At 41.7% G+C, this 17,574-nt stretch overlaps 2 protein-coding genes across 2 annotated transcripts; one reads left to right on the forward strand and one right to left on the reverse strand.

The window, feature by feature from the left end:
• The first annotated feature begins 1,938 nt into the window (after positions 1-1,938).
• LOC110517101 (serine/arginine-rich splicing factor 10) lies at positions 1,939-6,190 on the forward strand. Its single transcript, XM_021595314.2, has 6 exons — positions 1,939-2,201; positions 3,453-3,557; positions 4,493-4,596; positions 4,872-5,055; positions 5,187-5,237; positions 5,409-6,190. The coding sequence occupies exons 1-6, from the start codon at positions 2,137-2,139 to the stop codon at positions 5,635-5,637; spliced, it is 738 nt and encodes a 245-aa protein (XP_021450989.1). The 5' UTR covers positions 1,939-2,136; the 3' UTR covers positions 5,638-6,190.
• Positions 6,191-12,114: 5,924 nt separating this feature from the next.
• On the reverse strand, positions 12,115-16,425 carry LOC110517114 (proline-rich nuclear receptor coactivator 2). Its single transcript, XM_021595321.2, has 3 exons — positions 16,271-16,425; positions 15,497-15,715; positions 12,115-15,057 (listed from the first exon to the last, which is right to left on the reverse strand). Exon 3 carries the CDS (start codon positions 15,029-15,031, stop codon positions 14,561-14,563), a length of 471 nt encoding a protein of 156 aa, XP_021450996.1. The 5' UTR covers positions 15,032-15,057; positions 15,497-15,715; positions 16,271-16,425; the 3' UTR covers positions 12,115-14,560.
• Positions 16,426-17,574: the final 1,149 nt, after the last annotated feature.

Here is a 17,574-nt window from a genome sequence, read left to right on the forward strand (position 1 = left end):
TCATACAATGTATTCAGATCCCTTGACTTTTTCCACATTTTGTTACGTTACAGCCTTTGTGTTTAGCAAATGGTAGGCTTACCACATACAGTACCTATTTTTCAACATTCAGAAAATAATCATTTTCAACGTCCTGGGGGGAAAAAAACTTTCATTTTTTTGGTCTCACCTAGGGCGGCAGAACGGCAAGGACCGACCCTGCGAGTAACCAGTTATGTTTAACACATTGCAATACATCAGGGTGTATATATCAAGCACACTGGTAAAACACTGGTGTTGCAGTAATGAACATTTACCAACAGATGGCATCAACGTGCCATTATACACCCATAACAAGGGCGGGTCCATTTTTAGCCCAGTGGGCCTGCCTATCAAATGTAGGTCTTCAGCCTGTCGACATTGCATTATTTGGCTAAAAATAGGTAGCGTCATACGAGTCATCCTGATCTTGCGAGCTTACGTTCTGTTTCACTACACGGATATCAGCATAACAAAACAGAATGATTCGTATGAGGCTAAATAAAATGGGCTGGTGGCTTTGAGAAAAATTCTAAGGTCGATTTCCAGTCCCAGTCTGCCACTGCTGCATACCTCTTCAGATTACTGGATACCAGGGGCTAACACTAGTTAGCACAGGCACAAAGACAACACCCCACCTATTTCTACATTTCGTCTTAAAATCTGATTTGAAACTTAACCCTAAAAAGCATTTTTTTGTTTTCATACATGTTTACGATATAGCCAATTTCAACTTGTTTGGGCTGTGTGATCTAGTGGAAACCTCTCACCTTTGTGCCAAAAATATCCATATTTTCCAGTAATTGTCTTCAAAGCTGATTCCTTCCATCACTCACAGCCGAAGATATGAACACTTAATATTCATCCAATGTCTGCCATGCTTCTGGACGACGTTGTTGATGCTCATGCTTGTTCCAGCGTGCACTAAGGTGTTATTGACTCTGTGAAGCAGATTGCAGCGACCCCGAAACGGAGTATGCGAATGTGAGTAGATTACGTTGAAAACAACGGTCGACCACGTTGGACGCTAAATCCAGTTCAGAAATACCTCAACCCTTCCACACAACTCTCCCAAACCAGGCCTACCACAAACATGCAAAACTCTAATTTTGTCATTTTCCTATATGTTTTTTAGATAGTAGTCTAAATAATTTCAGCAGTGACCTTAGCTCTCGAACCCAAGGGTGCATAAGGTGATTTACAGCCAGTGCCTGTCTTGGGTTCTCAATTGATGGTATGGAGGACAGCTGGATACATGTGAACTATCGACACTGTTTTAACATTTATAAGCATTATTAATTATCCCTAGTGATACGGTTTTGGAAACCTCTGGAACTTAACTTTCATATACAGTGTATTTGAAAGTATTCAGACCCCTTGACTTTTTCCACATTTTGTTACGTTACAGCCTTATTCTGAAATTGACTTAAATCCTTTCCCCCCTCAATCTACACACAATACCCCATAATGACAAAGCAAAAACAGGTTGAGTGGTCAGAACGGCTCGGATCAACCCTACTCCTCGGCCACAGAGTCCAGTGTGCACTCTTAGCGAAATTGTCCATTCATAAATTCGGAGAATCTGACATTACTCTGAATTTACAAATGCCCAGGGCGCACTCTGAGCACCTCTGGCACTCCAGGTTGAATTTACGAACACACCCTATGTGAGGTTGTGTGTTGTTTTTATTATTGAACCTTTTTAACTAAGGAAGTCAGTTAATTAAGAACAAATTCTTATTTAGAATGACGGCCAAACCCGGACGACGCTGGGCCAAGTGTCGCTGCCCTATGGGACTCCCCATCACGGCGGGATGTGATGCAGCCTGGATTCGAACCAGGGACTGCAGTGCCCACTCGCCATAATCTTGCCTAATTAGCGGGCTGGCCGTGGTTACTCATCATTTAACATCTAAACACTCCTTACCCAAAATACCAGATGCCCAGGCCACCCCTGGTGGGCTGGGCTAAAATAATGGTATTTGAGCCTGCGCGCTGGCCTCTGTTTGCCGATTGATGAGACTACCTCGCTGCTTTTTGCTACAGCTAGAACAAGTCCTATAATTTACAGATATTAAATTAGATTAGAAATTTCAACCGTAATAACAATATTTTACAATGGCTAGGTACATGAGACCACCTAACCCATCACTCTTCATTAGAAACATCTCCGACGAATCCAGGTAGCTATGATCGAATCATTCGGGCGTGCGAGGTACAGCTACGTTAGCTAGGTGGCTAAACTGTTGTTTACTGATTTTAGCTAGCTAGCATTTACAATGAAAACGTGTAGCTAAGTGTTGTCTGTTGCTAGTTGCCTTAACGTTTTTCACCATATACAAAATTAAACTAGCTATCCAACTAACGTTATCTGAAAAAGTTCGCTGATCTACTTATAGCTTTGATACAAAGCTTAGCAAGCTAACGTTAGCATGTCTGCTAGGCTGCACATGAGTTTGCACCAAATATAGTGGTGTGCACAAAAACAGGAGAGTTGTTTGAATCAACTGTGAATAACCTAATTTAGCTGGCCATCCATCTACCTGCCAGGTTGCCGGCAATGGTGGAAAAAATGACCCAGTTGTCATAGTAAAAGTAAATATACCTCAATAGAAAACGACTCAAGTCACCCAATAAAATCCTACTTGAGTAAAAGTTTTTTTTTATAAAAAAAAATTGGTAAGTATCAAAAGGAAATGTAATTCCATAAATAGTAAGCATTAAAAGTATAAATATAAATCTTTATATTAAGAAAACCAGACGGCACAATTGTAATATTTAAAAAAATAATTAATTTACAGATAGCAAGGGGGGCACAGAAACTCAGGCGTAATTTACAAAGCATTTGTGTTTAGTGAGTCTGTCAGATCAGATGCAATAAGGGATGACCGGGGATTTTCTCTTTAGGTCCGCGAATTAGACCGTTTTCTTGTCCTGCTTAAGCATTCAAAATGTAACTAGTACTTTTGGGTGTCAGGGGAAAAAGTAAAAAATTAATTTTCAAGAATGTAGTGAAGTAAAAGTCGTAAAAATATAAATACCCCCCAAAACGACTTAAGTAAAAATAAAGTACGACTGTCTGTTTCTGCTCTTTTGCCAACTCCATATCATGGAGAACCAGTACCTGGGCTTAACTTGCATGCATGCCAAACATGACAATGAGTGACAGGAGTTGGCATGATGGCACAGACAGACTGGCACTCAGGCTACCATCTACCTGGCTTGTAGTGCATGAAATACCTCTTGTCCGATGTCACATTTTATACCCAAATTTCTATGGTAAGTATTAAGCCAATTTAGTTGAATCTGAAGGTTATCTTATTGGCCACAGTTGCAGGTTTGAACTTCGAATCACACTGGTTTAATATTTGCCTAAAAGGGTTGTACTTTACTGGCCATTACACTAAATGTCATGTCATTTCATAACACTTTAGGCCAGAGGAACTACGCCGTGAATTTGGTCGTTATGGGCCTATTGTAGATGTCTACATTCCACTTGACTTCTCTACACGGCGACCAAGAGGATTTGCTTACATTCAATATCCTTTATACTGATGTAATGTATTAATGAACCTGTCTTTCATTCGGGGCATTATTATTATCCACACGTGGGGGTCATGTTGACGATGTCACGCGTCTTGAGTTTGCCTACTGTTTTGAAGTAATTATTGTATATTTGTCATAAAAATAGGCTATACTGGTTCATGGGAGGGGAACATTAACATTCAAACATAGTAAAATGTGTACAGACATTAATCAACATCTCCTCTCTTAAATAAATTGCTTCTGTTACCCTAGAAATGTTAGACATACAGTTCTGGAGAAACCCCAACAAAGAATGTAAAGGCTGGTGTAGAGTAGCTTCAAGCCAAAGGGACTACAATGATTTCGGGCGACACGAAATAGTGGGAAAAGAACACCGAGCAAAGTTAAAGCATGAAGATACAAGGAGGAGAAAAGAGGGCACGAAGGCTTCCATTTGTCTACCGAAGAAAATAAAAGGATGTATTGGGCTAAGACAGGCCGGAAATCAAGTTCTTCTGCCAAGCAGTTAGAGCGTTATGGTCAAGGTGAAGCTCAAAGGTCAAGCATGTTAAAGGTAACAAGCTTAATGTTTTGTATCCTACCAAATAGAACCCTTGCTCTTCACCTCCAAATATATTGCTCTGTGTGTTCTCTGTACAAAAGGGCAAGAAAATCACATCTGTATGATACCTTTAAGTGTATATATGTTTACTGAAATAACATTTCAATGTTGTATTTGTATAGCCTTTGTTCTCATTACCTCCCCGAAATTTGAAAAGAAGTTTCAGCTTCATGTTGTTTTTAATCTTTTAGGTTACTATTATCCCATGTTGGCACACAATTGACTGAACAATTAAAGGTCCCAGCCTCTTTACTTAAAGTACATGTCTCCCCATTCCCACACCCCTTTCCACAAGTAAAAGTAAAAAGCCTTAATGGTCTGTAGCACATTCGAGGACGTGCGAGATGCAGAGGATGCCCTCCACAACCTGGACCACAAGTGGGTGTGTGGTCGACAGATCGAGATCCAGTTTGCACAGGGTGACCGAAAAAGTAAGAATGGGTTTTATTTAGGTGCCCTGTATGAGTGCACTATTTACTACCTACCAATCAATTCAACGTGAATTGTAAGTTTCACTGTCTGAACAGTTTACCCAATAATCTAAGGAGAGTCTAACTAAGCCTACATCACTTTTAGCGGTAATATCTTGACTCGAGTCTCAGACTAGTGAAGTCATTGCCAACCTGCATGCAAAATTATAATTAAAACCCTTCTTGCTCAACTCCTTGTGCCCAGTATTTAATTTGAATGACTCTTGTCCCTCCAGCCCCCAACCAGATGAAGACTAAGGAGAGCTCTCCTCGCAGAGGGTCCCGCAGCAGCTCCTTCTCCCGCTACGATGACTACGAACGCGGCGATGGCCGACGCAGACGCAGTCGCAGCTACGAAAGGCACCGGTCGCGCAGCCCTTCCTGCGACCGCCGTCCTCGGAGGTCGGAGAGCCCCAGAGAGTGAGTTCCTCTGACACTGAAACGAAACCACTGTGTTTCACTTGTCAAGTGATCTTCCCAAGGGGCATTCATTGCAGACCGAAATGCCTTCGTATGCAGACTGGTTCTTACTTTCACTTTTCTCTCTACAGCTCTCGGTCAAATGGCAGGCACAGGCGAAGCAGAAGCCATGAAAATAACAGGTAGACCAATGTATACGACTCCGTATTCTGACTTACCTAACACTGCACAGTGCAATAAGATTGCATTTATACTGCATAGTGTTTTTCAGAACACCATTTGTCAAGTCGGTGTATTCAATAGTGTGTTGACTGATTGTCCTGTTCATATCCCACCTTCCTTTTTTCTACCAGGTACAGGGGCCCTCCACGTGAACACCACAGGATGCACCACGCACCCCCGTCTCGTAACCGCTCCGCCTCCCGCTCCCCCTCTCATCCCAGATCCAGGCCCAAAGACACAAAGTCCCAGTCCAAATCCCCCAGCCCCGTCAAGGACTTCCACACCTCTTCTGGCTCCCAGAAACAGGCCTGTCGACGCTCCTACTCCAGATCTGTGTCCCGATCTCGCTCCAGATCCTAGGACCCCACCACCCTCAAACCCTGTTATTCTGTAGCTAAATGTTTTTGAATATGGTATCTAGTGAGTGGTTATTGCACACCCCACCTCGGTTCATTAGTTAAGTTATCATGATATCTCTGGGCTGATACCATTCAACAGAGCTGGTCGTCCCTACAGATGGATAGTCATTTTTGTTAGTTCAGTTGCATTCACCTCTGAAGAAAATTGGCTGTTTTTTTTATTTACCTTCATATCGGTTTATTTCTATTATTTGAGAACCCAATGGAATTAAGTTCAGCGCATAAGAATTGGTCAACTATGAAATGTCAAGGTACTGCTTGTTTTGAGCTAACAAGTATTAACCTCTGGCTACGGAAGTTGAGTGCAAAAACCCATTTATAAGAAAATAAGTTATCCATCTGGAGTTTGCAGTGATATCTAGCCATCAAGTTTACTGCTATTATTTTTGTACATTTGATGTAACTAAAGTCTGCATTTTTTTAAATCCGTTTTTATTTTGTTTGTTCATCTTGCAGCAGTGTTTTCTCTGTGGATTAAACATGTTACGTTTTAACTTTTCTCAATCATTTGGGTTGCACAAAGATATCGCTCCCTTGAAAGTACAGGCGAGACACCGGTCAGTTTGTCAGGTACACTTATCTATTACCAGGGCCGCCTCCAGAACAGCCATTATTCTTCGGGCTTTTCTACATGGTGTCAAGTGTTTCACAACGATAATGGACCATGCTGGTGCAATGGCATCACGCAGATTGGACGGCGGGCGGTATGTTCCTACTGCAAACGGCCGTTCCAAAGATGCTCTTGAGTAAACTGAACTCGCGGTCATTTTTCCAGGTGATGTTTTTCTACTCGGTTGTCCAGTATTGGTGATTGTGTGCTCACTGGAGCCGCTTCTTCTTGTGTTTAACTTATAGGAGTGGAACCCGGTGTGGTTGTCTGCTGCAATAGCCCATCGGTGACAAGCATCATCGAGTTGTGCGTTCTGAAATGCCGTTCTGCGTCGCTTAGGTCACTCTTGTTTTCTTCTAACTTTCAATTGAACAATAACAATGTCTCAATGCCTGCATGCTTTATATAGCAAGCCACAGTTATGTGACTCACGGTCTGTAGGAGAAATAAATTTTAAAAAATGCGTGTGGCCTGATGTACCTAATAAACTGGTATTGTAGACACGTTTAATTCTGTTCAACATCTGACTTTTTACCTTTTAATGTACCTTATTGGTAATAAGACAGTATGTAGACACCTGCTCGTCGATCATCTCATTAGAGAATTATGGAGTTGGTCGCCCTTCCATTGCTGCTATAACAGCCGCCACTGTTATGGGAAGACTTTTCACTAGATTTTGGAAGATTGCTGTGGGGACTTGCTTCCATTCAGCTGCGAGCATTCGTGGTGTTTGGTGATTAGGCCCGGATCGCGGTCAGCGTTGCAATTCATCCCCAGGTTTAATGGTGTTGAGGTCAGGGCTCTGCAGGCCAGTCAAGTTCTTCATCGACACCTCGAAAAAACATTTCTGTATGGATCTTGCTTTGTGCAAGGGAGCATTGTCATGCTGGAATGGGAAAGCGCCTTCCCCAAACTGTTGCCACAAAGTTGGAAGCACAGACTCGTCTAGAATGCCATTGTATGCTGTAGCGTTAAGATTTTCCATCACTGGAGTTAAGGGGACCTAGCCAGAACCATTATTCCTCCACCAAACCTTACAGTTGGCAGTTCGCATCCGACAAATCCAGATTTGTCCGGACTGCCAAATGGTGAAACATGATTCATCACTACAGAGAACGTTACCATTTCAGCAGACACTTGGCATTGCGCATGGTGATCTTAGGCTTGTGTGTGGCTTCTCGGCCTGGAAACCCATTTCAAGAAGCTCCCAACGAACAGTTCTTGTGCTGACGTTGCTTCCAGAGATTTTGGAACATAGGACAGATGTGCTTCAGCACCTCTAGACGTTTCCACTTCACAATAGTGTTTGTCTATGGAGATTGCATGGATGTGTGCTCAATTTTATACACCAGTCAGCAACAGGTGTGGCTGAAATAAACAAATCCACTAATTTGAAGGGGTTTCCACATACTTCTCTATATATATTTACTAGTGATGGGCACCATTATGGAAAATCTATAAGTTGCATTTTTCCATTTGATATTGTTATCGGTTTGTATAAAATACATTGCAATTTGCAACCCAGTGAACGTTAACTTTTCTGTTCACTTCCACGGCTCTGAAGTCCAGATAACTACTTATGGATTGCCTTTTGGGCCAGGTGTGAATGTTCTAGCATAAACCTACCCAACCAGCTTGAATACAATGGGAAATCACATCCAGTTGATGGCCCATCAGCAGGCTGCTAAGAGGTCTGTGAGAGTTTTGTGCCTGCACGAACAGTCGTGTGCTTTACATAGCGATATAGATTAACAGGAAGAATAACCCAATTTAAAAAGCCTTGCTGGCATCAATATCAAACAATATATCATTCCAAATTATTAATTATGATCCCGGCCCACCACGAATTGTTAGTTTGAAAAGTCTAAAACACTGTCCCTGTTAAATTGTTACTGATCATTTACAGTGCCTTGCGAAAGTATTCGGCCCCCTTGAACTTTGCGACCTTTTGCCACATTTCAGGCTTCAAACATAAAGATATAAAACTATTTTTTTTGTGAAGAATCAACAACAAGTGGGACACAATCATGAAGTGGAACGACATTTATTGGATATTTCAAACTTTTTTAACAAATCAAAAACTGAAAAATTGGGCGTGCAAAATTATTCAGCCCCTTTACTTTCAGCGCAGCCAACTCTCTCCAGAAGTTCAGTGAGGATCTCTGAATGATCCAATGTTGACCTAAATGACTAATGATGATAAATACAATCCACCTGTGTGTAATCAAGTCTCCGTATAAATGAAGTTTAAAGCCGGATTTGGATACAAAAAGATTTCGCAAGCTTTAAACATTCCAAGGAGCACTGTGCAAGCGATAATATTGAAATGGAAGGAGTATCAGACCACTGCAAATCTACCAAGACCTGGCCGTCCCTCTAAACTTTCAGCTCATACAAGGAGAAGACTGATCAGAGATGCAGCCAAGAGGCCCATGATCACTCTGGATGAACTGCAGAGATCTACAGCTGAGGTGGGAGACTCTGTCCATAGGACAACAATCGGTCGTATATTGCACAAATCTGGCCTTTATGGAAGAGTGGCAAGAAGAAAGCTATTTCTTAAAGATATCCATAAAAAGTGTCGTTTAAAGTTTGCCACAGGCCACCTGGGAGACACACCAAACATGTGGAAGAAGGTGCTCTGGTCAGATGAAACCAAAATTGAACTTTTTGGCAACAATGCAAAACGTTATGTTTGGCGTAAAAGCAACACAGCTGAACACACCATCCCCACTGTCAAACATGGTGGTGGCAGCATCATGGTTTGGGCCTGCTTTTCTTCAGCAGGGACAGGGAAGATGGTTAAAATTGATGGGAAGATGGATGGAGCCAAATACAGGACCATTCTGGAAGAAAACCTGATGGAGTCTGCAAAAGACCTGAGACTGGGACGGAGATTTGTCTTCCAACAAGACAATGATCCAAAACATAAAGCAAAATCTACAATGGAATGGTTCAAAAATAAACATATCCAGGTGTTAGAATGGCCAAGTCAAAGTCCAGACCGGAATCCAATCGAGAATCTGTGGAAAGAACTGAAAACTGCTGTTCACAAATGCTCTCCATCCAACCTCACTGAGCTCGAGCTGTTTTGCAAGGAGGAATGGGAAAACATTTCAGTCTCTCGATGTGCAAAACTGATCGAGACATACCCCAAGCGACTTACAGCTGTAATCGCAGCAAAAGGTGGCGCTACAACGTATTAACTTAAGGGGGCTGAATAATTTTGCACGCCCAATTTTTCAGTTTTTGATTTGTTAAAAAAGTTTGAAATATCCAATAAATGTCGTTCCACTTCATGATTGTGTCCCACTTGTTGTTGATTCTTCACAAAAAATACAGTTTTATATCTTTGTTTGAAGCCTGAAATGTGGAAAAAGGTCGCAAAGTTCAGGGGGCCGAATACTTTCGCAAGGCACTGTAGGTCGACGCCAGACTGATCCGTGGAGAACGGACACCATATTAGAATGGATAAATGTTGGTCAATGCGCACGGGTGGGTGCTTAAATTAGTCCTATTTCACATATGTACAAGTGTATATTAATACGCATGTGTGAATTGGAAATGAGTTTTTTTGCATATCCTAACTACCTCGAGAGTGTGATGCATAAAATACCCTATTTTCTACCACTAATTTTAACTTTTTGGCTATGCAATGACTACCAGTGGTCATAGTGCATTTCTACACATTTTGCATTGAGACAGAGAACATTTTGTATTTTTAAAGCAAACCACCTGCCACCTCTACATATTTTGCCTTGACTTGTGCTTTTGGGTGTTTTCCCATCGGAAATAATAAATAATATGGGTTGTGGGCCCCCTGTTCAGAATTAAGGCCCTGACTTCCACTGCTGTACAGACAGGCAGGTGCAAAGGATATTTTTATATTGATGGAAAGTTACTAACCATGTTTCCATCCAGCTTTTATGCAAGTAAAGTAGAAACTGGAAGTTTCGTGTGTCATTTTATAAACGCTGACAGCTCATTTGTTTGTTCAACATGATGGGATATTTTTGTGTCGGTAAAATAAATTATACGGGAAACGGGTAGGATAGTAACCAGGTAGACTAGTTGAGAAAAAGTTATCATTTGCAACTGCGACCTGGCCAAGAACAAGCAAAGCAGTTCGACACATACAACAACAGAGTTACACATGGAATAAACAAACATACAATCAATAATACAGTAGAAAAATGTATATACAGCATGTGCAAATGAGGTAGGATAAGAGAGGTAAGTCAAATAGGCCATGGTGGCGAAGTAATTACAATATAGCAATTAAACACTGGAATGGTAGAATGTGCAGAATATGTATGTGCAAGTAGAGATACTGGGGTGCAAAGGAGCAAGATAATAAATACAGTATGGGGATGAGGTAGATTGGATGGGCTAATTTACAGATGAGCTATGTACAGGTGCAGAGATCTGTGAGCTGCTCTGACAGCTGGTGCTTAAAGCTAGTGAGGGAGGTAAGAGTCTCTAGCTTTAGTGATTTTTGCAGTTCATTCCAGTCATTGGCAGCAGAGAACTGGAAGGAGAGGCGGCCAAAGGAAGAATTGGCTTTGGGGGTAACCAGTGAGAGATACCTGCTGGAGCACGTGCTATGGGTGGGTGCTGCTATGGTGACCAGTGAGCTGAGATAAGGCGGGGCTTTACCTAGCAGAGACTTGTAGATGACCTGGAGCCAGTGAGTTTGGCGACGAGTATGAAGCGAGGGCCAGCCAACGAGAGCGTACAGGTTGCAGTGGTGGGTAGTATATGGGGCTTTGGTGACAAAACGGATGGCACTGTGATAGACTGCATCCAATTTGTTGAGTAGAGTGTTGGAGGCTATTTTGTAAATGACATCGCCGAAGGCGAGGATCGGTAGGATGGTCAGTTTTACGAGGGTATGTTTGGCAGCATGAGTGAAGGATGCTTTGTTGCGAAATAGGAAGCTGATTCTAGATTTAATTTTGGATTGGAAATGTTTAATGTGAGTCTGGAAGGAGAGTTTACAGTCTAACCAGACACCTAGGTATTTGTAGTTGTCCACATATTCTAAGTCAGAACCGTCCAGAGTAATGATGCTGGACGGGCGGGCAGGTGCGGGCAGCAATCGGTTGAAGAGCATGCATTTTGTTTGAATTGCATTTAAGAGCAGTTGGAGGCCACGGAAGGAGAGTTGTATGGCATTGAAGCTCATTTGGAGGTTAGTTAACACAGTGTCCAAAGAAGGGCCAGAAGTATACAGAATGGTGTCGTTTGTGTAGAGGTGGATCAAAGAATCACTATATCACTATAATAACTCATATCGAAGTAAATTTGGATTCACGTGATGATCCATGATCCACGTGTGGTCCATATCATTGGGCAACAGATGAAATAAATGATGAACTTCACAGGGTGGTGAAAGTGCACGGTGATGAGCTTGATGCTGCTTTCCAATAAATATGGAGGGTCTTATTCTGGTGACAAGATGATCGGACTTGACTGCCATTTGACAAGTAAAAATATTCTCACTCTCATCCATAAACTCATTATGTAGACTAGACAACGCACAAACCGTGCCAAGCCCAGTGTTGGCGCATTTGCTATTGAACAAAACTATCAGTTGAGTTGAAAATGCGCTGGAAACCCATTGAACTTTAGATTTGCATTCGGTGCATGAAAATTTCAGCGAAACTGACTTTAGCATCACATCTGGAGGAAACCTGGCACCATCCCTACGGTGAAGCATGGTGGTGGCAGCATCAACAGTAAGTTGTACTAAAATGTTGGAAATGATTTGGAATAATGAGTGCATACAGAAAAAGACAAGACACAAAGTAGGGGGGAAAGGGAAGGGATTTTATTTTTTGGGATTTACTTTTTGATTAGACCAATAAAAGCAGTGCTTTGGGTTCTTTTTTTTTTTTAAGTCAAATTCAATCAAGTCTGGACATGTGGCATAATTTCATATTCATTGGTGACAGTAAACAAAATGGGACAAATTAAAAGCCAATTTGTTGAGAAACACTTGAGTTTCAAATTTAGGACAAAGACTTATACATGTATGAATCATTAACAGAAACCAACAGAACACATGTTCTTAAAAAAAAAAAGACAATGCATTTAAACACACAGAACAAAACAAAGGCAGATGAAACCAGGTTGACAATAACATAGGGCCAAATTCAATTATCTTCTGGCAGAAGAACAGCAGATAACTGAAGGTGGTTTTTAGATAAAACATTTTTTGGTCAATGAATCACATTACCTAATCACAAAATATCAATCAATGTCGATCAACAACATAATTTTGTAATGTTGGGTTAAAATGTAGGCACAATCAAGTAGAACAACTCAATTCAGGGCACGTTTTCCAGACAGATCATAAGTAGTCCTGAAAAAACAACATTCAAATGGAGACTATCCATTGAAATAGTTGTTTTAATCCAGGTTTGGGGTCAATCTGTCTGGGAAACCAGTCCCCAGCAGCTGTCTTCAGGCTGTAGCACACCTGGAAACTAAAATAATATAACAATTCATACATATCCAAGTCTCCTCAAAGGGTCAAATGTAAGCCAAGTTTCTTTTGCACAATGCATTTTTTTGCCATCCACTGTGCATAATAAAAATAATAAAAAACATGTGCAAGATTAGACATTACACAGTGAAGGGGTATTGACAAATGCTATAGGCAGATTCTTTTTTACAAAAATATTCCGTATTTGAAGTCAAGACATGTCCTTAGCATGACTTATACATTCAGTGTTATTACTAAAAATACTTTATCAAGCAGGTTTAAAAACACACTGCTAAATGTACATATGCTGCAAGTATTTTTTACACATTTCATTATTTACATGGCTCTTTTTCTTTAACTTATTTCAAGCTTGTGAGCTCCGTTTTGTCGTCTCTAAGATGGCCATTACAGTTCCCATTCTGCAAAGAAAAGAAAAGACTGCCTCCCTTGAAATTAGAACCTAGAGGGAGATAAAAAAATTATTGATTGCAGTGCAAGAAGAGTAGGGTGCCAAAAGCAGTGAGTATCTGGAGATTGCTGCTGGAGACTTTAAATGTAAACAGATCCACACGGGCCTTGCGCCGAACGTCCTCTGTGCCACGCACGTCTCTCAACGTTGCACTTCCTCGTAAGAAACTGCCACACAGCAAACAGGGCCATGGCACAGGAGATTGAGGTTGTGAAACTTAGTTCCACGTTCCTGTTGAATCTGGCCCGCCTCTGCATTGTTTACTGTGTGGGGTTTCGGTAGGGAACGAGATAGTTTGAAAGTGGCTAATAGCAGTACTGATTGCGTTGGGGGAAAAAAAGTGACCCAGAGGACCAAATTCTCTGTGCCACGCAAGCCAACGTGGTTGATATGGCACTGGTAACCACGTCAGACATACAAGGGAGAGATGGTGAAAAAAATGACAGCAAAAGACATTCGTTTGGTTAAGACAAAACTGACTCATTGATTAATAACCACATCACAAATAGACAAAATAATTGTATGATAGAGCTGCAGGCCTTGGACCAGAACAACTGCCATAGTGCAGAGCGCACAGCGCAATAAAAAAGTACAGGAGTTGAACGTCCAAGGCCTGTGTGCCATGGCCTCTACACTTCAGTTTGAGGTTATACTTGTGACCTGTACTCACTACTACAGCGGATTCCCTCCTGAAAGATAGCTCTGGTTTCCCTGCAGAACAGTGGATTTTTACACCCCCCCCCCCCTCCCAAACCAGAGGGAAAACAGTAAGTCAAACGAAAGAAAATGCTACTATTGTAGATTGTGCTTCAGGTAGCACCAGGTTGTCAGAGGTGAAATCCTTAATGATTAACAGAACTTAACGTGCCAAAGAATTACCGGTCCACAAAAATGGACTGTAAATGAGACTGCATTAACATGTTATTACTAACTGTATCCAACCTTACCGTTTGGGAAGAAAAGCCCACAGACTTGCTATAACGGCCAACAAAAAAAACAACAAAACAGAGCACAAATACGAATGATATCCAGTTCATCGTTAGTGACAGAAACAGACTCCAATGAGAGCATTCTCCCCCACCAACAAGGCTGCAGCGCTGTAATACCTGTGTTTCTCAAAAAAGAGAGAAAAAAGGGTGACAAACAGCTGCAGAGACATCCCTACAACATGCCTACCACCCTTCGAACACCTCAACCTAAAATAGCCAAAAGTATATTACAGCGCTGGGGCGTTCAAGGCAGGCAGGAGCCTTCGTTCACACGTTGGCTTTGAAAGGTCAGGTTATGAGAGTCCATCTCTAGGCATGCACCTTGAGGAGGCTCTTCAGCTGGAAGGCCATCATCTCCCTGCTGTCACGCATACCCATGGGGACCCAGTGGCTGGGGGGCTTGGGCAGCACACTGGGGGAGGGTGGCTCGCTGAACTTGGCCCCTGCATAGCTCGGGCCGCCACACTGGGCGGCCAGAAGTGTGTTCAGGTGGGACACAGCGCCCTCCCAATTCTGATCGTAGGCGTTGGCAAAACGGACAGAAGTGTTTATCTTCTCAGCCGACGCGGCCAGCCGCGCCTCTGGGAACCAGGGGTAGGCTGCGCCCTTGCGGTGGCCATGTTGGTGAGGACCTCGCGCCGCCCCCGAGGATGCTACGGTTGTCACTCCATTCTGATCGCGGACAACTCTCTGCTTGGCCCGGCCCAGCTGATGGTTCTTCTTGGGCAATGGGCGCTCTGGGTGGGACACTGGAATGTTGTACCTCTCTCCACCTCCCATACTGTACTTCCTAGACTATGTGTCACCTGAAGGAGGAATACATTTATATTAAGAAACAAATCTAAAAAAGAAATTGAAGCAACTCATTTCTAACATTTACAATGTAGTTATCCAGAACTTACAAGTGGCTTGCTCAAGGGCATAGAGGTGTTTCACCTATTAAACTCAGGCAACTCAGGGATTCGAACCAGCGGCATTCCAACGCTCTTAATGCTAAGTTAACGTTACCTGCTGCCCAACAATTAAACATGACAATTGTCCCCGGTTGACAACACCGCTTTACCAATATGGTTTAAAAAATATATGAGTAGTTTATATTTAAGACGGGCAAAATATAATTAACAGAACTGCTGGAACAAATGTGCATTACTGAAGTTACTTCAATGAGCTCAATTGGGCTACGTGCGAAAGATCAGCCCTTCCCCCACCCGACAGCAAAAAAATACTGTAGCAGCCAATGCCTACCTCTTTGTTATTAGAAAGTTGAATGTGCAGAGATGCTTCCTTCTTAATTTCTCCTTTCCAATTGGGCTCCAGGTCCTCGAAATAGTCTTCGGTCTACTTCTCGCTGCACTTTTAGGTCCAGCAAGATCTGGAGTTGTCATGTGCCAATGAGCGTCGTTTTCCCGTGAAGCCGAGTAGAACATCAATTCACTTCAGCGCACGAATATGCTCAAAGCCGATCTAAACGATACATTATTTTTTTTAGAAATACTTCGAGTAAAATAGAACACTGCTCCAAGTATGTAAACTGTTGGATGTTACAAATTGAGAATGGGCCCAGTTCTCATGTGACAAACATGCATCTTCACAAAGCTAACTACGTTCTACAAACTGTCTGGTAAAATTCATACACTGGTAGCAACATAATACATATTGGTTAACTGGAAAATAAAGCAGGTAGCCAACTAGCGTCCATGTTTAGCTATGTAAAGCCACCACGTAAACAACGAATAATGCTTTCACTGGCGTGGAAGATAACGTTACGTTAGCTTGGTGGAGAAATCGAGCGACTGATGTTCACTTTAACTGAATAATTTTTTTAAATACACCTAGATTAGCCATCATTTGTGCTTGTTAACATTACTAAAGTTAGATGTATTCAGTGTTATCATCATTGTAAGTAAAGGCCGTCTATCTAGGTCACTTCTTTGGCAACAAAACAAAGAACGCCACTCATAAGTCATATGGTGTCACAAAATTCTAGCTAAATTAACTTAGCTAAACACCGGCTCTTACCGACTTCCTCAGGCTTAGTTGGTAAAAACCCTTTGTCAGAGATTGTTGAATTGACGTCTGAACTCTCTGAATGTAGAAATTTCTATATCTAGAAATGTGTGTATATCTCTATTCCCTCTCGACTGTCTGATTTGCAACAAAATGGAAGCTGGGGTAGGTATATGTAGCTGCGCAAGCTGAGCTCTGACCAATCACAACAGCTCTGTGACCGAAGGACCAATCGGAGAGGCGATACACAGACGCATTCACGTCTGTTGCCAGACAGTTGACGCGAAAAGACAAACCTCCCACCCTAGGCTTCATTTGATCATTTGAGTAGCCTACACTAACCAGGTTTCCATACAACATTTGTATGCTAAACTGTTGGCTAGAGTGCACTTGCCACGACCAGAGTGGGCACATTCGCTATGTAATGTAAAATGTGTTGCGACAAAACCATCAGTAGAGTTGGAAATGCGATGGAACCCCATTAAAATATGTTTTATTCGATACATGGGAATTGAACAGCAAATGTAATTTGTGTGCACTACGTCATTACGCACAGCCTTTTATCAACAACAAGTCAATCTGATGGAAACAGGATTCGTGGGGAAATGCGCATATTGTTTATATGGAGGTTTTAGAATATTCGCATGAAATTCTGTTGCCAATTGGACGGAAACCTAGTTTGTGAGAGAATCTGTCAGAGATCAATTCCTACTAAAATGGTTCAGTATTATGTAATCCAACTCAATATCAGCCATGACAATGTATATTCCTGAATATAACATCATTTCTTAATATATTTATAGTGGTTTTGTATTTATATTTTATTACGATATAATAATAATAAAAATAAAACATTTAACCGGATTTCCTGTAGTAGTGGGTGGGTGGTGATTCATGTGAAAGGAAGTGAGCAGCAGCAACAGGCTTTTGCAAGACTGGGCAAATTACTGTCATCAGTTACCTGCTAACAATGGGCCTACGTCACAGTAATTTCTCAGATATTTTCTCAAGATGGTAAAAAAAAGTCCCCATAGCTTATTCCCTTTATATGTTTGTTGTTGTGTATTTAGGGTTCAGGATTATTGACCATAGATCATAAAGTGAAATACATTTTACTTGATTGTGTTAAACAATTTTGCACTCTCAATTAAACCCCACCCCTAACTGCATCACTATGGTGGCCCATATGTATATATCATTTTCTGTTTGTTTTGGGGCTCTGTAGTCAGCCACTGTCAAGATGTAGGTCTGTTATTAACAGTATTTTCTCACTCCGTATCTGTGTGTTCCATTTTGTCTCTGTTGTTTAATAAGAT

Source organism: Oncorhynchus mykiss, chromosome 3 (genome assembly GCF_013265735.2).
Source record: "Oncorhynchus mykiss isolate Arlee chromosome 3, USDA_OmykA_1.1, whole genome shotgun sequence".
NCBI classification, from domain to species: domain Eukaryota; kingdom Metazoa; phylum Chordata; class Actinopteri; order Salmoniformes; family Salmonidae; genus Oncorhynchus; species Oncorhynchus mykiss.